Here is a 21,921-nt window from a genome sequence, read left to right as displayed (position 1 = left end):
TAACAGGCACGGTCAGAGCTAAGTGTAGGGTCTCAAACTCTTCCTCTGTCACTGTAACAGGCACGGTCAGAGCTAAGTGTAGGGTCTCAAACTCTTCCTCTGTCACTGTAACAGGCACGGTCAGAGCTAAGTGTAGGGTCTCAAACTCTTCCTCTATCACTGTAACAGGCACGGTCAGAGCTAAGTGTAGGGTCTCAAACTCTTCCTCTGTCACTGTAACAGGCACGGTCAGAGCTAAGTGTAGGGTCTCAAACTCTTCCTCTGTCACTGTAACAGGCACGGTCAGAGCTAAGTGTAGGGTCTCAAACTCTTCCTCTGTCACTGTAACAGGCACGGTCAGAGCTAAGTGTAGGGTCTCAAACTCTTCCTCTGTCACTGTAACAGGCACGGTCAGAGCTAAGTGTAGGGTCTCAAACTCTTCCTCTATCACTGTAACAGGCACGGTCAGAGCTAAGTGTAGGGTCTCAAACTCTTCCTCTGTCACTGTAACAGGCACGGTCAGAGCTAAGTGTAGGGTCTCAAACTCTTCCTCTGTCACTGTAACAGGCACGGTCAGAGCTAAGTGTAGGGTCTCAAACTCTTCCTCTATCACTGTAACAGGCACGGTCAGAGCTAAGTGTAGGGTCTCAAACTCTTCCTCTGTCACTGTAACAGGCACGGTCAGAGCTAAGTGTAGGGTCTCAAACTCTTCCTCTATCACTGTAACAGGCACGGTCAGAGCTAAGTGTAGGGTCTCAAACTCTTCCTCTATCACTGTAACAGGCACGGTCAGAGCTAAGTGTAGGGTCTCAAACTCTTCCTCTATCACTGTAACAGGCACGGTCAGAGCTAAGTGTAGGGTCTCAAACTCTTCCTCTATCACTGTAACAGGCACGGTCAGAGCTAAGTGTAGGGTCTCAAACTCTTCCTCTGTCACTGTAACAGGCACGGTCAGAGCTAAGTGTAGGGTCTCAAACTCTTCCTCTATCACTGTAACAGGCACGGTCAGAGCTAAGTGTAGGGTCTCAAACTCTTCCTCTGTCACTGTAACAGGCACGGTCAGAGCTAAGTGTAGGGTCTCAAACTCTTCCTCTGTCACTGTAACAGGCACGGTCAGAGCTAAGTGTAGGGTCTCAAACTCTTCCTCTATCACTGTAACAGGCACGGTCAGAGCTAAGTGTAGGGTCTCAAACTCTTCCTCTGTCACTGTAACAGGCACGGTCAGAGCTAAGTGTAGGGTCTCAAACTCTTCCTCTATCACTGTAACAGGCACGGTCAGAGCTAAGTGTAGGGTCTCAAACTCTTCCTCTATCACTGTAACAGGCACGGTCAGAGCTAAGTGTAGGGTCTCAAACTCTTCCTCTGTCACTGTAACAGGCACGGTCAGAGCTAAGTGTAGGGTCTCAAACTCTTCCTCTGTCACTGTAACAGGCACGGTCAGAGCTAAGTGTAGGGTCTCAAACTCTTCCTCTGTCACTGTAACAGGCACGGTCAGAGCTAAGTGTAGGGTCTCAAACTCTTCCTCTGTCACTGTAACAGGCACGGTCAGAGCTAAGTGTAGGGTCTCAAACTCTTCCTCTGTCACTGTAACAGGCACGGTCAGAGCTAAGTGTAGGGTCTCAAACTCTTCCTCTATCACTGTAACAGGCACGGTCAGAGCTAAGTGTAGGGTCTCAAACTCTTCCTCTATCACTGTAACAGGCACGGTCAGAGCTAAGTGTAGGGTCTCAAACTCTTCCTCTATCACTGTAACAGGCACGGTCAGAGCTAAGTGTAGGGTCTCAAACTCTTCCTCTGTCACTGTAACAGGCACGGTCAGAGCTAAGTGTAGGGTCTCAAACTCTTCCTCTGTCACTGTAACAGGCACGGTCAGAGCTAAGTGTAGGGTCTCAAACTCTTCCTCTGTCACTGTAACAGGCACGGTCAGAGCTAAGTGTAGGGTCTCAAACTCTTCCTCTGTCACTGTAACAGGCACGGTCAGAGCTAAGTGTAGGGTCTCAAACTCTTCCTCTATCACTGTAACAGGCACGGTCAGAGCTAAGTGTAGGGTCTCAAACTCTTCCTCTATCACTGTAACAGGCACGGTCAGAGCTAAGTGTAGGGTCTCAAACTCTTCCTCTATCACTGTAACAGGCACGGTCAGAGCTAAGTGTAGGGTCTCAAACTCTTCCTCTGTCACTGTAACAGGCACGGTCAGAGCTAAGTGTAGGGTCTCAAACTCTTCCTCTGTCACTGTAACAGGCACGGTCAGAGCTAAGTGTAGGGTCTCAAACTCTTCCTCTGTCACTGTAACAGGCACGGTCAGAGCTAAGTGTAGGGTCTCAAACTCTTCCTCTGTCACTGTAACAGGCACGGTCAGAGCTAAGTGTAGGGTCTCAAACTCTTCCTCTATCACTGTAACAGGCACGGTCAGAGCTAAGTGTAGGGTCTCAAACTCTTCCTCTATCACTGTAACAGGCACGGTCAGAGCTAAGTGTAGGGTCTCAAACTCTTCCTCTATCACTGTAACAGGCACGGTCAGAGCTAAGTGTAGGGTCTCAAACTCTTCCTCTGTCACTGTAACAGGCACGGTCAGAGCTAAGTGTAGGGTCTCAAACTCTTCCTCTGTCACTGTAACAGGCACGGTCAGAGCTAAGTGTAGGGTCTCAAACTCTTCCTCTGTCACTGTAACAGGCACGGTCAGAGCTAAGTGTAGGGTCTCAAACTCTTCCTCTATCACTGTAACAGGCACGGTCAGAGCTAAGTGTAGGGTCTCAAACTCTTCCTCTGTCACTGTAACAGGCACGGTCAGAGCTAAGTGTAGGGTCTCAAACTCTTCCTCTGTCACTGTAACAGGCACGGTCAGAGCTAAGTGTAGGGTCTCAAACTCTTCCTCTATCACTGTAACAGGCACGGTCAGAGCTAAGTGTAGGGTCTCAAACTCTTCCTCTGTCACTGTAACAGGCACGGTCAGAGCTAAGTGTAGGGTCTCAAACTCTTCCTCTATCACTGTAACAGGCACGGTCAGAGCTAAGTGTAGGGTCTCAAACTCTTCCTCTGTCACTGTAACAGGCACGGTCAGAGCTAAGTGTAGGGTCTCAAACTCTTCCTCTGTCACTGTAACAGGCACGGTCAGAGCTAAGTGTAGGGTCTCAAACTCTTCCTCTATCACTGTAACAGGCACGGTCAGAGCTAAGTGTAGGGTCTCAAACTCTTCCTCTGTCACTGTAACAGGCACGGTCAGAGCTAAGTGTAGGGTCTCAAACTCTTCCTCTATCACTGTAACAGGCACGGTCAGAGCTAAGTGTAGGGTCTCAAACTCTTCCTCTGTCACTGTAACAGGCACGGTCAGAGCTAAGTGTAGGGTCTCAAACTCTTCCTCTGTCACTGTAACAGGCACGGTCAGAGCTAAGTGTAGGGTCTCAAACTCTTCCTCTGTCACTGTAACAGGCACGGTCAGAGCTAAGTGTAGGGTCTCAAACTCTTCCTCTGTCACTGTAACAGGCACGGTCAGAGCTAAGTGTAGGGTCTCAAACTCTTCCTCTATCACTGTAACAGGCACGGTCAGAGCTAAGTGTAGGGTCTCAAACTCTTCCTCTGTCACTGTAACAGGCACGGTCAGAGCTAAGTGTAGGGTCTCAAACTCTTCCTCTATCACTGTAACAGGCACGGTCAGAGCTAAGTGTAGGGTCTCAAACTCTTCCTCTATCACTGTAACAGGCACGGTCAGAGCTAAGTGTAGGGTCTCAAACTCTTCCTCTGTCACTGTAACAGGCACGGTCAGAGCTAAGTGTAGGGTCTCAAACTCTTCCTCTGTCACTGTAACAGGCACGGTCAGAGCTAAGTGTAGGGTCTCAAACTCTTCCTCTGTCACTGTAACAGGCACGGTCAGAGCTAAGTGTAGGGTCTCAAACTCTTCCTCTATCACTGTAACAGGCACGGTCAGAGCTAAGTGTAGGGTCTCAAACTCTTCCTCTATCACTGTAACAGGCACGGTCAGAGCTAAGTGTAGGGTCTCAAACTCTTCCTCTGTCACTGTAACAGGCACGGTCAGAGCTAAGTGTAGGGTCTCAAACTCTTCCTCTGTCACTGTAACAGGCACGGTCAGAGCTAAGTGTAGGGTCTCAAACTCTTCCTCTGTCACTGTAACAGGCACGGTCAGAGCTAAGTGTAGGGTCTCAAACTCTTCCTCTATCACTGTAACAGGCACGGTCAGAGCTAAGTGTAGGGTCTCAAACTCTTCCTCTATCACTGTAACAGGCACGGTCAGAGCTAAGTGTAGGGTCTCAAACTCTTCCTCTGTCACTGTAACAGGCACGGTCAGAGCTAAGTGTAGGGTCTCAAACTCTTCCTCTGTCACTGTAACAGGCACGGTCAGAGCTAAGTGTAGGGTCTCAAACTCTTCCTCTATCACTGTAACAGGCACGGTCAGAGCTAAGTGTAGGGTCTCAAACTCTTCCTCTATCACTGTAACAGGCACGGTCAGAGCTAAGTGTAGGGTCTCAAACTCTTCCTCTGTCACTGTAACAGGCACGGTCAGAGCTAAGTGTAGGGTCTCAAACTCTTCCTCTGTCACTGTAACAGGCACGGTCAGAGCTAAGTGTAGGGTCTCAAACTCTTCCTCTATCACTGTAACAGGCACGGTCAGAGCTAAGTGTAGGGTCTCAAACTCTTCCTCTGTCACTGTAACAGGCACGGTCAGAGCTAAGTGTAGGGTCTCAAACTCTTCCTCTGTCACTGTAACAGGCACGGTCAGAGCTAAGTGTAGGGTCTCAAACTCTTCCTCTGTCACTGTAACAGGCACGGTCAGAGCTAAGTGTAGGGTCTCAAACTCTTCCTCTATCACTGTAACAGGCACGGTCAGAGCTAAGTGTAGGGTCTCAAACTCTTCCTCTGTCACTGTAACAGGCACGGTCAGAGCTAAGTGTAGGGTCTCAAACTCTTCCTCTGTCACTGTAACAGGCACGGTCAGAGCTAAGTGTAGGGTCTCAAACTCTTCCTCTGTCACTGTAACAGGCACGGTCAGAGCTAAGTGTAGGGTCTCAAACTCTTCCTCTGTCACTGTAACAGGCACGGTCAGAGCTAAGTGTAGGGTCTCAAACTCTTCCTCTGTCACTGTAACAGGCACGGTCAGAGCTAAGTGTAGGGTCTCAAACTCTTCCTCTGTCACTGTAACAGGCACGGTCAGAGCTAAGTGTAGGGTCTCAAACTCTTCCTCTGTCACTGTAACAGGCACGGTCAGAGCTAAGTGTAGGGTCTCAAACTCTTCCTCTGTCACTGTAACAGGCACGGTCAGAGCTAAGTGTAGGGTCTCAAACTCTTCCTCTGTCGCTTTTTGACTGTTGCAAAAACATCTCATCTTTCAAACGTTAAAAGAGCAACCTGGTATTTCTTTATCTCATACTATTTCTCTCTCTCTCTCTTTCTCTGTCTCTCTCTTCTCCCTCTCTCTTCTCCCTCTTTTCTCTCTCGCTCCCTCTCTCTTCTCTCTCTCCCTCCCTCTCTCTTCTCTCTCTCCCTCCCTCTCTCTTCTCCCTCTTTTCTCTCTCGCTCCCTCTCTCTTCTCTCTCTCCCTCCCTCTCTCTTCTCCCTCTCTTCTCTCTCTTTGTCTCTCTCTCTTCTCCCTCTCTCTCCCTCCCTCTCTCTTCTCTCTCTCCCTCCCTCTCTCTTCTCCCTCTCTTCTCTCTCTTTGTCTCTCTCTCTTCTCCCTCTCTCTTCTCTCTCTCGCTCCCTCTCTCTTTTTCCAGGTGCAGTCACGATGCAGCAGCAAAGAAAATATCCTAAGATCAAGTAAGTCCTCGACCACAAGTCTTTAAGAGGCGAATTAAAGCATCCCTCGTAGAAAGACAACCATGTGTGTGCGTGTGCGTGTGCGTGTGCGTGTGTGTGTGTGCATATATGAGCATATGTGATGTTGTGCCAAGGACTGAGTAAGGCTCATGTTAACTCATTTGAAATATGCTATGGAAGCATACGTTTAAAGGAGAGGAATTGGGTCAAGAAGCTTCTTTCTCTTCTCTGTGCTGCAAGGCAGAGGGAAAGCAGGGGAGCGAGATTGCACATTAGTTACACCTCACTTTGCTCTTCCGCTTACCTTTGGAATTATTCCACTGCTGTTATTAGAACAACATGATCGCTGTCAAGAACTGAAATCATGCAAGTGTGTGTGTGTGTGTGTGTGTGTGTGTGTGTGTGTGTGTGTGTGTGTGTGTGTGTGTGTGTGTGTGTGTGTGTGTGTGTGTGTGTGTGTGTGTGTGTGTGTGTGTGTGTGTGTGTGTGTGTGTGTGTGTGTGTGTGTGTGCGTGCCTGCCTACTTACATGATTGTGTGTCTCATGTTTTGGTATATATGTGACTCTCTGTGTAAGACCCTGTCGATGTGTGCTCTCTCTCCTTCTCTCTCATTCTTTCTCTCTCTCTCTCTCTCTCTCTCTCTCTCTCTCTCTCTCTCTCTCTCTCTCTCTCTCTCTCTCTCTCTCTCTCTCTCTCTCTCTCTCGTCCTGTCCCATCAGGTCACAGTGCGGTGGACATCACCAAGGTGGCCCGGAGACACCGCATGTCTCCTTTCCCCCTCACCTCCATGGACAAGGCCTTCATCACTGTGCTGGAGATGACCGCTGTCCTGGGGACTGAGATCATCAACTACAGAGGTAGGGAGCGGCACACACACATACAGTGGGGAGAACAAGTATTTGATACACTGCCGATTTTGCAGGTTTTCCTACTTACAAAGCATGTGGAGGTCTGTAATTTTTATCATAGGTACACTTCAACTGTGAGAGACGGAATCTAAAACAAAAATCCAGAAAATCACATTGTATGATTTTTAAGTAATTAATTTGCATTTTATTGCATGACATAAGTATTTGATACATCAGAAAAGCAGACCTTAATATTTGGTACAGAAACATTTGTTTGCAATTACAGAGATCATACGTTTCCTGTAGTTCTTGACCAGGTTTGCACACACTGCAGCAGGGATTTTGGCCCACTCCTCCATACAGACCTTCTCTAGATCCTTCAGGTTTCGGGGCTGTCGCTGGGCAATACGGACTTTCAGCTCCCTCCAAAGATTTTCTATTGGGTTCAGGTCTGGAGACTGGCTAGGCCACTCCAGGACCTTGAGATGCTTCTTACGGAGCCACTCCTTAGTTGCCCTGGCTGTGTGTTTCGGGTTGTTGTCATGCTGGAAGACTCAGCCACGACCCATCTTCAATGCTCTTACTGAGGGAAGGAGGTTGTTGGCCAAGATCTCGCGATACATGGCCCCATCCATCCTCCCCTCAATACGGTGAAGTCGCCCTGTCCCCTTTGCAGAAAAGCATCCCCAAAGAATGATGTTTCCACCTCCATGCTTCACGGTTGGGATGGTGTTCTTGGTTGTCCTCATCCTTCTTCTTCCTCCAAACACGGCGAGTGGAGTTTAGACCAAAAGGCTCTATTTTTGTCTCATCAGACCACATGACCTTCTCCCATTCCTCCTCTGGATCATCCAGATGGTCATTGGCAAACTTCAGACAGGCCAGGACATGCGCTGGCTTGAGCAGGGGGACCTTGCGTGCGCTGCAGGATTTTAATCTGTGACGGCGTAGTGTGTTACTAATGGTTTTCTTTGAGACTGTGGTCCCAGCTCTCTTCAGGTCATTGACCAGGTCCTGCAGTGTAGTTCTGGGCTGATCCCTCACCTTCCTCATGATCATTGATGCCCCACGAGGTGAGATCTTGCATGGAGCCCCAGACCGAGGGTGATTGACCGTCATCTTGAACTTCTACCATTTTCTAATAATTGCGCCAACAGTTGTTGCCTTCTCACCAAGCTGCTTGCCTATTGTCCTGTAGCCCATCCCAGCCTTGTGCAGGTCTACAATTTTATCCCTGATGTCCTTACACAGCTCTCTGGTCTTGGCCATTGTGGAGAGGTTGGAGTCTGTTTGATTGAGTGTGTGGACAGGTGTCTTTTATACAGGTAACGAGTTCAAACAGGTGAAGTTAATACAGGTAATGAGTGGAGAACAGGAGGGCTTCTTAAAGAAAAACTAACAGGTCTGTGAGAGCCGGAATTCTTACTGGTTGGTAGGTGATCAAATACTTATGTCATGCAATAAAATGCAAATTAATTACTTAAAAATCATACAATGTGATTTTCTGGATTTTTGTTTTAGATTCCGTCTCTCACAGTTGAAGTGTACCTATGATAAAAATTACAGACCTCTACATGCTTTGTAAGTAGGAAAACCTGCAAAATCGGCAGTGTATCAAATACTTGTTCTCCCCACTGTATATATACACACACACACACACACACACACACACACACACACACACACACACACACACATACATACACATATACATAGACACCTCAGCGATACACTCTAAGAGATAAAGGTGCTATCTAGAACCTTAAACGGTTCTTCGACTGTCCCCATAAGAGAACCCTTTGAAGAAACCTTTTTGGTTCCAGGGAGAACCCTTTTGGTTCCAGGTAGAACCCTTTTGGTTCCAGTGAGAACCCTTTTGGTTCCAGGAGAACACTGTACAAACACACACTGTACACACAAGTACAGAGGTGAGGTCAACTATATACAGTAACACATATGTCACACATAAATATACAGTGGTCTGTATTGTAATGGTCAGACTGCAGGAGATTACAGTTTATATCACCTTACTGAACACTTCAACTATAGATGTGTGAGACAACGAGAGACAGAGAGAAAGTGTGTCTGCGTGTGTCTGCGTGTGTTTGTGTGTGTGTTTCTCAATGTGTGTGGGTGTGTGTGTGTGTCTGTCTTCCTTGGCACTAGCCTCAGGGCTTCCTTGGCACTAGCCTCAGGGCTTCCTTGGCATTAGCCTCAGGGCTTCCTTGGCACTAGCCTCAGGGCTTCCTTGGCACTAGCCTCAGGGCTTCCTTGGCACTAGCCTCAGGGCTTCCTTGGCACTAGCCTCAGGGCCTTTGTCAGAGGATCTTAGGGCCGTGGTCTCCCCCCTGGCTGTGTCACATTATTCTGGAGGTGGATACACAGAGCTTGGACAGGGCCAGGGGGAGGGCTTGGACAGGGCCAGGGGGAGGGCTTGGACAGGTCCAGGGGGAGGTCTTGGACAGGGCCAGGGGGAGGTCTTGGACAGGGCCAGAGGGAGGTCTTGGACAGGGCCAGAGGGAGGTCTTGGACAGGGCCAGAGGGAGGTCTTGGACAGGGCCAGAGGGAGGTCTTGGACAGGGCCAGAGGGAGGTCTTGGACAGGGCCAGAGGGAGGTCTTGGACAGGGCCAGAGGGAGGTCTTGGACACACTCCTGATTCAGCTCTGTCTCAGTCATAACTAATAGAACAGCCATGGTGGTCTCTCTCTGTGTCTTCTATTTTCACCCTGTATACCGATGTTTCATTTTGTTTTGAGAGTCTGTTTCATGATGGGTTGTGAGAATGGAAGGTGGAGGGGAGGAGGGGTGGAGGTGTTGGATTAAATATTTAGACAGGAAACAGATGGAGGACAGGGGTTTGTGTGTGTGTGTGTGTGTGTGTGTGTGTGTGTGTGTGTGTGTGTGTGTGTGTGTGTGTGTGTGTGTGTGTGTGTGTGTGTGTGTGTGTGTGTGTGTGTGTGTGTGTGTGTGTGTGTGTGTGTGTAAATCACACCCTCACACACTATTTATAGACTATTAGCAGCTCATGGTATTTTAGTGCAGCGCTTTCTTCTTCCGCCCACTCTCTCTTTCTGTGTCTTTCGATCTGTCAATCATTCTCTCTTCAGTCTATTTTTCTCTCTGCAGTCTAACCGGCAGTTTTTTATGATTCTTATACAGATACAGATATTTCCAACATTTCTACTTTTAGATAGTTACATGTGGGGAATTGTGCGCAAGGGACAAGAGAGAGTACGCAGGTGTGTGTGTGTGTGTGCGCGCACTGTTCTGGTCAGGTGGTGAGTCACAGAGATCCTGATGAGAGGTGTCACTCTCTCACTAACACACACACACCTCCGGCACATGTCTCTCTGTATCTACATCTGAACCAGATGCTCTCCCTCCCTCTCTCTTTCTCCTTCCCTCCCTCCCTCCCCCTCCCCTCTCTCTCCCTCTCTCTCCCTCCCTCTCTCTCGTACATCTCCCTCCCTCCCTCTTGCTCTCTCCCTCCCTCTCCCTCTCTCCTACATCCCTCTCACTCCTCCCTCTCTCTCCTTCCTTCCTTCCCTCCCTCCCACCCTTCCCCTCTCTCTCCCTCTCTCTCCCTCCCTCCCTCCTTCTCCCTCCCTCCATCTCTCTCTCGTACATCTCTCTCCCGCCCGCCCTCTCTCTCTCTCTCCTTCTCGTACATCTCTCTCCCTCCCTCTCCCTCTCTTGTACATCTCCCTCTCTCGCTCTCTCTCCCTGCTCTTCTACCTTTCTCTCTCTTTCAATTCCTCTTTCTCTACCTCTACTCTCTCTTTCTCTCTCCCTCTCTCTCTCTCTCTCGCTCTACCTCTACTCTCTATCTCTCTCTCTACCTCTACTCTATCTCTCTCTCTACCTCTACTCTCTATCTATTTTCCTCTCTCTCTCCCTCCTTTCTCTCTATCTCTCTTTAGATGGGATGGGTCGAGTCCTTGCTCAGGAGGTTTATGCCAAAGACAACCTGCCCCCATTCCCTGCCTCTGTGAAGGATGGTTACGCTGTAAGAGGTCTGTACTGTGATGCAATGTACCGCACTGTACACACACTGTACACACACAATGTACACACTGTACACACACACTGTACACACACACAATGTACCACACTGTACACACTGTACACACACAATATACACACACTGTACACACACACAATGTACCACACTGTACACACACACACAATGTACTGCATTGTACTTCAATCTCAGGTCATAGTGTACTGCTGATATGTCCTTTCTGTACTACATTAGGAGTCAGGAGGCACTGAAACACAGTCAGCTAAATGACACACATATCGATATGCACACACATCAGCATATACACACAGCAGCATATACACACATCAGCATATACACACATCAGCATATACACACAGCAGCATATACACACAGCAGCATATACACACAGCAGCGTATACACACAATCAGCATATACACACAATCAGCATATACACACAATCAGCATATACACACAATCAGCATATACACACAGCAGCGTATACACACAATCAGCATATACACACATCAGCATATACACACAGCAGCATATACACAGAGCAGCATATACACACAATCAGCATATACACACAATCAGCATATACACACAGCAGCATATACACACAATCAGCATATACACACAATCAGCATATACACACAATCAGCATATACACACAGCAGCATATACACACAATCAGCATATACACACAGCAGCATATACACACAATCAGCATATACACACAATCAGCATATACACACAGCAGCATATACACACAGCAGCATATACACACAATCAGCATATACACACAGCAGCATATACACACAATCAGCATATACACACAGCAGCATATACACACAGCAGCATATACACACAGCAGCATATACACACAGCAGCATATACACACAGCAGCATATACACACAATCAGCATATACACACAGCAGCATATACACACAATCAGCATATACACACAGCAGCATATACACACAGCAGCATATACACACAGCAGCATATACACACAGCAGCATATACACACAGCAGCATATACACACAATCAGCATATACACACAATCAGCATATACACACAATCAGCATATACACACAATCAGCATATACACACAATCAGCATATACACACAATCATACAAACATAAACTTATGTCATTACATTAAAACATGTATTTTCTTTTTAGCGGCTGACGGCCCAGGCGACCGCTTCATCATCGGAGAGTCCCAGGCTGGAGAACAGGTCCACACACACACACACACACACACACACACACACACACACACACACACACACACACACACACCACCCTGTCTATACTCAGGGTGAAGCACCTGGCTGGTACCCTCCTTCATGAAGAGCGTTATATCAAAACACACACTCAACGTTTATTCCCCCCTGGACCAACATTGTATATTGAAGTGTGTGTGTGTGTGTGTGTGTGTGTGTGTGTGTGTGTGTGTGTGTGTGTGTGTGTGTGTGTGTGTGTGTGTGTGTGTGTGTGTGTGTGTGTGTGTGTGTGTGTGTGTGTGTGTGTGTGTGTGTGTGTGTGTGTGTGTAGCGCTCCCATATTGACTCAGTTTACTGAATTACCCAGCAGCCTACTCCACCACAGGTGGCCCGCCGGCCCAAGCTGACACAGTATCACACACTGACACATGACACAGTATCTCACACACACACATGACACAGTATCACACACTGACACATGACACAGTATCACACACTGACACATGACACAGTATCTCACACACACACATGACACAGTATCTCACACACACACATGACACAGTATCTCACACACACACATGACACAGTATCTCACACACACACACATGACACAGTATCTCACACACACACATGACACAGTATCTCACACACACACGACACAGTATCTCACACACACACGTGACACATTAATACACCTACTTACTGTATGTATGATGAGATGTGGTGTTGTGCCGTGCTGTGGTTGTTTGGTTGGGATGACCAGGGATGTTCTCTGTTTAGTGAGTCCACCAGATCAGAGCAGTAGGGACGACCAGGGATGTTCTCTGTTTAGTGACTCCACCAGATCAGAGGCAGTAGGGACGACCAGGGATGTTCTCTGTTTAGTGAGTCCACCAGATCAGAGGCAGTAGGGACGACCAGGGATGTTCTCTGTTTAGTAAGTCCTCCAGATCAGAGCAGTAGGGACGACCAGGGATGTTCTCTGTTTAGTGAGTCCACCAGATCAGAGGCAGTAGGGACGACCAGGGATGTTCTCTGTTTAGTGAGTCCACCAGATCAGAGGCAGTAGGGATGACCAGGGATGTTCTCTGTTTAGTGAGTCCACCAGATCAGAGGCAGTAGGGATGACCAGGGATGTTCTCTTGATAAGTGGACCATTTTCCTGTCCTGCAGAGCATTAGAAATGTAATGAGGACTTTTGGGTGTCAGGGAAAATGTATGGAGTAAAAAGTATTTTTTTAAAGAATGTAGTGAAGTAACGAAATGATTGCCTAATGATCTTCTGAACTTCCCAATACATTTCTGATGCATTTCAGTCATTTCAAACCATACTTCCTTCAGATTGAAATAATGCCAAAAGTACTGTCACACTGATTTGTAGTAGACTGTTAAAGCCCCAATAAAAACAGGAAACATTAGCCTTTGATTACATAACTTTTTTGATGTAATCAAACAGCTTTTTGATATTAAATGGGTTTGGGAACCCCTGGCCTAGGGGGACATTCCACTGATATGTTTGCAGTGTGTGTGTGCGTGTGAGTTTGTGTCTGTAAATATGCATGTGTGTGCGCATGTGTGCATATTTGACACCAGTCTCTCTGTCCCTGCAGCCCACCCACACAGTGATGCCGGGCCAGGTGATGAGGGTGACGACGGGGGCTCCTATCCCCTGTGGGGCAGACGCTGTGGTGCAGGTGGAGGATACAGAGCTGCTCCGCGAATCTGAGGACGTAAGTCTCACCTTTGACCCCTGACCCTTAGCCCTATGGAGAGCGACTAAAGAGGGTCTCTTAGAGGGATGGTGTAATAATAATAAAGGATATATTCAGGAGGGAAAGTAAATCAAGTAAGGAAGCAAGCTTTGTCTGAGCCAGAATGGCCCACAGGACCTTACTGCTACTGCTTCTAACAAGGGAGATAGGGCCTAGTTCCAGGGTATAGGGCCTAGTTCCAGGGTATAGGGCCTAGTTCCAGGGTATAGGGCCTAGTTCCAGGGTATAGGGCCTAGTTCCAGGGTATAGGGTCAAGTTCATGGGGCCGTGGGACTTTGCAGTGTGGCTAGGCAGGGCTGGTGGGAGGGTGTTTTGAATGGAAGAGTAGTGAAGGTGATGACAGTAGGGAAGGTGATGACAGTAGGGAAGGTGATGACAGTAGTGAAGGTGATGACAGTAGGGAAGGTGTTTTGTGTAATAGCTCCTTACAGGTTTGTTGGTTTCTCCTTCTCAGGGCACAGAGGAGCTGGAGGTGCGGATCCTCGTACAGGCCCGTCCCGGACAAGACATCCGGTGTGTGTGTGTGTGTGTGTTTGCTTGTGTTTGCGTGCTTGCAAGCCTGCTTCCATGTGTTTGTGTGTAAAAGTGAATAAAAGTGTGTTTTTATGTTCCTCTGTATACATACCACCTCTTTAACCTTCCTATTAAACGTCCTTGTCTCCCCTCCCTCCAGGCCCATAGGTCATGACATCAAGCGTGGGGAGTGTGTCCTGTCTAAGGGAACCCACATGGGCCCCTCTGAGATTGGCCTGCTGGCCACCGTAGGAGTCACCGAGGTGGAGGTGCAGAAGTTCCCCGTGGTGGCCGTCATGTCCACAGGCAACGAAGTGAGACAGAGAGTTCCAAACCTCTCAGCTAATAACAACTAGTTTTGAAGTTTCATATCCCATTAAGACCCTCCACTCTGGCGGATTGATCCTGGCGCCACAATCCTAACTGTGGATAATCCACCGCTCTGGTGCACTTTCCCGCTCCACTCAGACCAGTCCCAGATATTTCTATCTAAATTCTTGCTTGAGAAAGTTTTCTGTTAAAAATTCTAGCAAACTATTACAGCTATTACAGTAAATGACTTCATTGTTACCCAGATATTACATTTAAAAAACACTGGGCCTTTAAAACATTTAGGAACAGAAAACAAAAATGAGCTTTTCTTATTGGACAAATCCTGGTAGTCTCTCCCTGTTTTCAGGCTGTTTTCTTCCGTTTGGTACCTAATGAACACTTCCCCTGCTGTCTCTAGCTGTTAAACCCTGAGGACGACCTCCACCCAGGAAAGATCAGGGACAGTAACCGTTCCACGCTGCTCGCCACCATCCAGGAGCACGGATACCCCACCATCAACCTGGGCATCGTGGGAGACAAGTAGGACTTCACACTCTTCTCCCTGCTCCTCTTTCTGTTCGTCTTCCTCTTCCTCCTCCCTTTATCTCATTATCTTTCTCCTTGTCTCTAGCATCTTCCTTTCCCTCCTCCCTTTATCTCATTATCTTTCTCCTTGTCTCTAGCATCTTCCTCTTCCTCCTCCCTTTATCTCATTATCTTTCTCCTTGTCTCTACCGTCTTCCTCTTCCTCCTCCCTTTATCTCATTATCTTTCTCCTTGTCTCTAGCAGCTTCCTCTTCCTCCTCCCTTTATCTCATTATCTTTCTCCTTGTCTCTACCGTCTTCCTCTTCCTCCTCCCTTTATCTCATTATCTTTCTCCTTGTCTCTACCATCTTCCTCTTCCTCCTCCCTTTATCTCATTATCTTTCTCCTTGTCTCTACCATCTTCCTCTTCCTCCTCCCTTTATCTCATTATCTTTCTCCTTGTCTCTACCGTCTTCCTCTTCCTCCTCCCTTTATCTCATTATCTTTCTCCTTGTCTCTACCGTCTTCCTCTTCCTCCTCCCTTTATCTCATTATCTTTCTCCTTGTCTCTACCGTCTTCCTCTTCCTCCTCCCTTTATCTCATTATCTTTCTCCTTGTCTCTACCGTCTTCCTCTTCCTCCTCCCTTTATCTCATTATCTTTCTCCTTGTCTCTACCGTCTTCCTCTTCCTCCTCCCTTTATCTCATTATCTTTCTCCTTGTCTCTACCGTCTTCCTCTTCCTCCTCCCTTTATCTCATTATCTTTCTCCTTGTCTCTACCGTCTTCCTCTCCCTCCTCCCTTTATCTCATTATCTTTCTCCTTGTCTCTACCATCTTCCTCTTCCTGTTCCTGATACTCCTTCTATTCCTCTCTTTCTACTCTCCTTTTGTTTTATATTCCTCTTCCTGCCCCTACTTTGCCTCCTCCTCTCTCCTCTTCCTCTCGCCTCCTCTATGGTGTGTGATGGTAACTAGTAACTGTTCACTGTCTATTGGCCCCACAGCCCAGACGACTTCCTCCTCATCTTCCTCCTGATCTTCCTCACCCTCCTCTTCTTCCTCCATCTCCTCCTGTCATCCATCCCTCTGTAACCCTATATATGGTGTGTGATGGTAACTGTTCTCTGTCTATCGGCCCCACAGCCCAGATGACCTGCTGAATGCCCTAAACGAGGGCATCAGCCGCGCTGACGTCATCATCACCTCTGGAGGGGTGTCTATGGGAGAGAAGGTATGTGAGCAAATAGTGAGTATGAATGGTCATTGGTTATGACATTGCACTATTCTGACACCTTGTGGTCGGGGTGGGGAATTGTTGTGTTAATACTATGTGGGGGAAATGTGGGATTAATTACAATCACACACAGAACAGGATCATTTATTTATTTGGATTGGGAATTGTGGTGTTTGATATTTTGTTACATATACAGTACATTTAACATTTTTACATACAGTACCAGTGAAAAGTTTGGACACACTTACTCATTCAAGGGTTTTTCTTTATTTTTACTATTTTCTACATTGTAGAATAATAGTGAAGACATCAAAACTATGAAGTAACACATATGGAATCATGTATTTAGAAGAATCTTATTTGGGATTATTCTAAGTAGCCACCCTTGATGACAGCTTTGCACACTCTTGGCATTCTCTCAACCAGCTACATGAGGTAGTCACCTGGAATGCATTTCGATTAACATGTGTGCCTTGTTAAAAGTTTATTTGTGGAATTTCTTTCCTTCTTAATGCATTTGAGCCAATCAGTCAGAACGGTGGAAATCTGTCCTTTGGTCTAATGAGTCCAAATTTACGATTTTTGGTTCCAACAGCCGTGTCTTTGTGAGACGCAGAGTAGGTGAACGGATGATCTCCTCATGTGGGGTTCCCACCTTGAAGCATGGAGGAGGAGGTGTGGGGGTGCTTTCCTGGTGACGCTGTCTGTGATTTATTTAGAATTCAAAGCACACTTAACCAGCATGGCCACCACAGCATTCGGCAGCGATACACCATCCCATCTGGTTTGCGCTTAGTGGGACTATCATTTGTTTTTCAACAGGACAATGACCCAAAACACACCTCTAGGCTGTGTAAGGGCTATTTGATCAAGGAGAGAGGAGAGTGATGGAATGCTGCATCAGATGACCTGACCTCCACAATCACCCGACCTCAACCCAATTGAGATGGTTTGGGATTAGTTGGACTGCAGAGTGAAGGAAAAGCAGCCAACAAGTGCTCAACATATGTGAGAACTCCTTCAAGAAAAGCATTCCTCATGAAGCTGGTTGAGAGAATGCCAAGAGTGTGTAAAGCTGTCATCAAGGCAAAGGGTGCATAATTTGAATAATCTAAAATATATTTTGATTTATTTAACACTTTTTTGTTGCTACATGATTCCATATGTGTTATTTCACAGTTTTGATGTCTTCAATATAGAAAATAGTAAAAATAAAAACCCTTGAATGAGTAGGTGTGTCCAAACTTTTGACTGGTACTGTAGATACATGACATTATGGAGTTCATACTATGTGGATTCACACAGCACAGGGTTGTATTTATAAGGGCCCAAAACGGAAAACATTTTGCAGCAAAAAAAATGTAAATGAGAGTTTCAGTTTCTTATTGGATCCAGATACTTTCTTCTAATTTCAGTCAGTTTTTGTTGTTACCTTGGTGCCTGATGAATACACCCCAGTGGTGCACACGTCTTATGTGGGTTTTAGGTACACCTACACTAGAACTGTTTTGGTCTAATGTTTATATGTACCTTAGAAGACTCCAAACTGTGTGATCCTCTTTTTCAGGACTATCTGAAACAGGTGCTGGATATTGATCTTCATGCCCAGATCCACTTTGGACGAGTCTTCATGAAACCAGGGTGAGATGGAGGGAGGAAGGGAGGGATGGCTGGACAGGTGAACCGGTGGATGGATTGTTCATTGATGACCATGTTGTTGTTCTTCTTCTCTTCTCCCATCATATCAGTCTCCCGACAACGTTCGCCACGTTGGACATGGACGGTGTTCGTAAACTCATCTTTGCCCTCCCAGGTAGTGTGTAAAGTAAAGAGAAAGAGGAAATCAGACAATCGTTTCCAGACTGGTTTCTAACACACTCTTGTTTTCTTTCTTTCTCCCCCCCCCCCCCCCCCCCGGCCCAGGTAACCCCGTGTCTGCTGTGGTGACATGTAACCTCTTCGTCATTCCCGCCTTGAGGAAGATGCAGGGGATCCTGGACCCACGGCCCACCATCATCAAAGCCAGGGTAAGAACGAAGTCACAGGACTCCATGAATCTTTCTTAACTTGGTCATTTAGGGTGGCAGGTAGTCTAGCAGTTAGAGCGTTGGCACAGTTCTCTAGTTCCAATCCCTGAGCTGACAAGGTGAAAAATCTGTCGATGTCCCCTTATGCAAGGCACTTTACCCTACGGCCACCGTTGGTAATGGCTAACCCTGGCCGTGACCCCGCTCTCCGTGGGTTGGCTCAGGGGGAGTTGGGATATGTAAAAAAAAAAATATGCATGCGTATGAATTGTAGTGAACGAGTGCACACTTCAGGAGGGAGGAGAGATAATTGGGGGACACACCCTGATGTGATGTCATGATGAGGTCATCATGTCATGATGAGCCCTGTTGATTGTGTGGTTGTCGCCTGTAGTTGTCATGTGACGTGAAGCTGGACCCTCGCCCTGAGTACCACCGCTGCATTCTGACATGGCACCACCAGGAGCCTCTGCCATGGGCCCAGAGCACAGGTACTGATGGAACCATACTATTGTATTGTATTATTTTCTATTCTATTCTGTTGTGCATTGCTATAAGGAGCGATACACTTCTATACTAAACGACTACACTAAATGAATAGTCACAGTCTCAATGGACTGGTCACTGGCTTTGTTCATGGGCAATTGTAGAGGGGTAAGCTATAGTCCTCTCATCTAACAAACCCTCTGGCTGTGACTATTTTCAGACAGTGTAGTATTAGAAGGCTCTCACTCCCTTGCATGCTGTTGTAGTGAGATCATCCTGACTGTCATGGGTGTAATCCTCCTGGACATGTGTGGTACTGGGCACTGACAGAGGGCCTGGAGTGCATTTATTCTCTCTCGCTCTCTCTCTCTCTCTCTTTCCCTCTCTCGATCTCTCTTTCCCTCTCTCAATCTCTCTTTCCCTCTCTCGATCTCTCTTTCCCTCTCTCTCTCTCTCTCTCTCTCTCTCTCTCTCTCTCTCTCTCTCTTGCTCTCTTCCTCTCTCTCCCTTTCCCTCTCTCAATCTCTTTCCCTCTCTCTCTTTCCCTTTCCCTCTCTCTCTCTCTCTCTCTTTCTCTCTCTCTCTCTCTCTCTCTCTCTCTCTCTCTCTCTCTCTCTCTCTCTCTCTCTCTCTCTCTCTCTCTCTCTCTCTCTCTCTCTCTCTCTCTCTCTCTCTCTCTCTCTCTCTCTCTCTCTCTCTCTCTCCCTCTCAATCTCTTTCCCTCTCTCTGTCTCCTCTCTCTCTCTCTCAATCTCTTTCCCTCTCTCAATCTCTTTCCCTCTCTCAATCTCTTTCCCTCTCTCTCTCTTTCCCTCTCTCAATCTCTTTCCCTCTCTCAATCTCTCTTTCCCTCTCTCGATCTCTCTTTCCCTCTCTCTCTCTCTCTCTCTCTCTCTCTCTCTCTCTCTCTCTTGCTCTCTTCCTCTCTCTCCCTTTCCCTCTCTCAATCTCTTTCCCTCTCTCTTTCCCTTTCTCTCTCTCTCTCTCTCTCTCTCTCTCTCTCTCTCTCTCTCTCTCTCTCTCTCTCTCTCTCTCTCTCTCTCTCTCTCTCTCTCTCTCTCTCTCTCTCTCTCTCTCTCTCTCTCTCTCTCTCTCTCTCTCTCTCTCTCTCTCTCTCTCTCTCTCTCTCTCTCCATCCTGTAGGTAACCAGGTGAGCAGCAGGCTGATGAGCATGCGCAGCGCCAACGGTCTCCTGATGCTACCTCCAAAAACAGAGCAATACGTGGAGCTGCACAAGGGAGAGGTGGTCGACGTCATGGTTATCGGCCGGCTATGATGTCATCAAAGGGGGACGTTGAGATGGCTTCATAGAGAGAGGGGGTTCGAATGGGTGGTTCACGGTGCATGTCCACATATCATTGACTATTCTGTAATATGCAACGGCACAGCTAGTTTTTCTTGATTTGGATAACGTTGAGGTATAGTCAACATCTCCATCACAAACCTAGGTACATATGATACAAAAAAAATATGATTAATTTAAAAGATTATAATAGTATTTCAAACAAAGAAAATATAACTTTCAAAGAAAAAAATCTAATTATAAAAAGAGATTTATTCTGTAATATATTCTTATGATTATTCTTATGATTCTTCTTCTTACTCTCATTGTTAGATTGTAAGGCAACTTTGTTCCTTTCATTGCAATTGCTTTGTGTGTTCAATGCTAGACCTTATCAATAGCAGTAGCATTTTAATAGATCTGTAGGTGCCTGCCAGGACAAAAAAATAAGAAATATTATTTTCTAATTTTAGTGGGAAAAAAGTATCCTTTTTTTTTTATATATCAAGAAAAACCCTGAGGAAGACTCCAGATTTCCCACGGTGCTCGTGTAAGAGGAAGGAGGGGAGGGTTTAATCTAGGTCTATTTCCTCTGTGGTGTGTCGCTTTAACGGTGACACCACACACTTCTATTTTTCTCTCATTAGTATGCATCACAATGGCTTGACAAAGAGCTTTGCTTGTTGTTTATCTTGTGAGTCTTGTTTATGTGCGCAGTGCCAAATGCCTGGGCAGGGATAATGGTGGTGCTGGAAAGGGGGGGGGGGGGCAGTCATCCACTAACCTGCCCAGACCCTGAAGCTTCCTTATTTATCACCTGACCAGGTGCAACTCTGCCCCCGGGGAGCGTGGTTAACTGGGAAAAACAAAAACAGTATTTTATTTGATCGACTAAGTGAAAGAGGGAAAACACACAGAATAAAAGAAACAGCTTCTTTTAAGTGCTGACAGCCTTTTTAACTGACTTCACAAAAAATGTACAGAAAAAAATAATACGAAGATTAACCATATTGTACAGATATGTGACCAGCACTCTGAAGGAAATGACCAATATTGAAGCAATGAGGAGACATTGAACAACGCTGTACTATAGTACATTTTCTGTAATGATATGAAACTGATGAAAGAGACTACGATAATAAAAATCCTTGATCATTATGTAAAAAAAAAAGTGATTGTTGGGTTTCCTTTTTTAAAATAAAATCTATTTAAAGGAAAAAAAATGTGATTTTTGTTCTTTGATGCACCTTGTTTGAGGGTGATCCAATAACATGATCAAGTTTATGACCAGTTCCTGTTTTCATAAAGTGGCTCAGAGTAGGACTGCTGCCTTTTTACATTATATTGAATAGACAGGGTTGTAAATAAGAATGTGTTCTTAACTGACTTGCCTAGTTAAATAGAGGTTAAATAAAATAAGAAATTAAATCCTAGATCAGCAATGCTATTATGAACATGGGCCTTTAACCCTTAAATTCCTGCATCTTGAGGTAGCCTACGTGAAGAAGCCAATAGGCCATTGAAAGATCAAACCCTGAAGAGAGAAAGAGGTTATGTTTACACAACGAGGTTATGTATACATAAAGAGGTTATGTATACAGAAAGAGGTTATGTATACACAAAGAGGTTATGTATACACAAAGAGGTCATGTATACACAAAGAGGTTATGTATACACAAAGAGGTTATGTGTACACAAAGATGTTATGTATACACAAAGAGGTTATGTATACACAAAGAGGTTATGTATACATAAAGAGGTTATGTATACATACGTATGTATGTATAAATGTCACTGAGAGATTAGAGTGGATTACCCTCATAGAAAATAGAGTTGAAAATACTGAAGCTGTGTGTAAGCAAACAGATACTGTGCAGATGCCGCTGTCTGACTGTCCCTAGAATCATTAACCCTAAAGTAACATATTTGTTAG

At 46.3% G+C, this 21,921-nt stretch overlaps 1 protein-coding gene across 16 annotated transcripts in view; it reads left to right on the top strand.

The window, feature by feature from the left end:
* The window catches only part of LOC139582565 (gephyrin), a 154,757-nt gene extending 134,608 nt beyond the window's left edge, over positions 1–20,149 (top strand). For 9 of the 16 annotated variants that reach the window (XM_071412683.1, XM_071412674.1, XM_071412675.1 and 6 more), the window contains 14 exons: positions 5,706–5,748; positions 6,469–6,606; positions 10,519–10,611; positions 11,790–11,845; positions 13,444–13,563; positions 14,060–14,118; positions 14,279–14,432; positions 14,849–14,970; positions 16,102–16,204; positions 17,760–17,833; positions 17,941–18,008; positions 18,116–18,219; positions 18,614–18,710; positions 19,849–20,149. In XM_071412683.1, coding sequence (XP_071268784.1) covers positions 5,706–5,748; positions 6,469–6,606; positions 10,519–10,611; positions 11,790–11,845; positions 13,444–13,563; positions 14,060–14,118; positions 14,279–14,432; positions 14,849–14,970; positions 16,102–16,204; positions 17,760–17,833; positions 17,941–18,008; positions 18,116–18,219; positions 18,614–18,710; positions 19,849–19,982 — 1,365 coding nt within the window. In that variant the 3' untranslated portion in view covers positions 19,983–20,149. The remainder of the gene's footprint in view (positions 1–5,705; positions 5,749–6,468; positions 6,607–10,518; positions 10,612–11,789; positions 11,846–13,443; positions 13,564–14,059; positions 14,119–14,278; positions 14,433–14,848; positions 14,971–16,101; positions 16,205–17,759; positions 17,834–17,940; positions 18,009–18,115; positions 18,220–18,613; positions 18,711–19,848) is intronic. The other 7 variants (XM_071412681.1, XM_071412673.1, XM_071412680.1 and 4 more) reach the window with 3 other exon arrangements.
* The last annotated feature ends 1,772 nt before the right edge of the window (positions 20,150–21,921 follow it).

Source organism: Salvelinus alpinus, chromosome 8, assembly GCF_045679555.1.
Source record: "Salvelinus alpinus chromosome 8, SLU_Salpinus.1, whole genome shotgun sequence".
NCBI classification, from domain to species: domain Eukaryota; kingdom Metazoa; phylum Chordata; class Actinopteri; order Salmoniformes; family Salmonidae; genus Salvelinus; species Salvelinus alpinus.
Note: the sequence above shows the minus strand (reverse complement) of the source record. Positions and strands in the feature narration are given on the sequence as shown.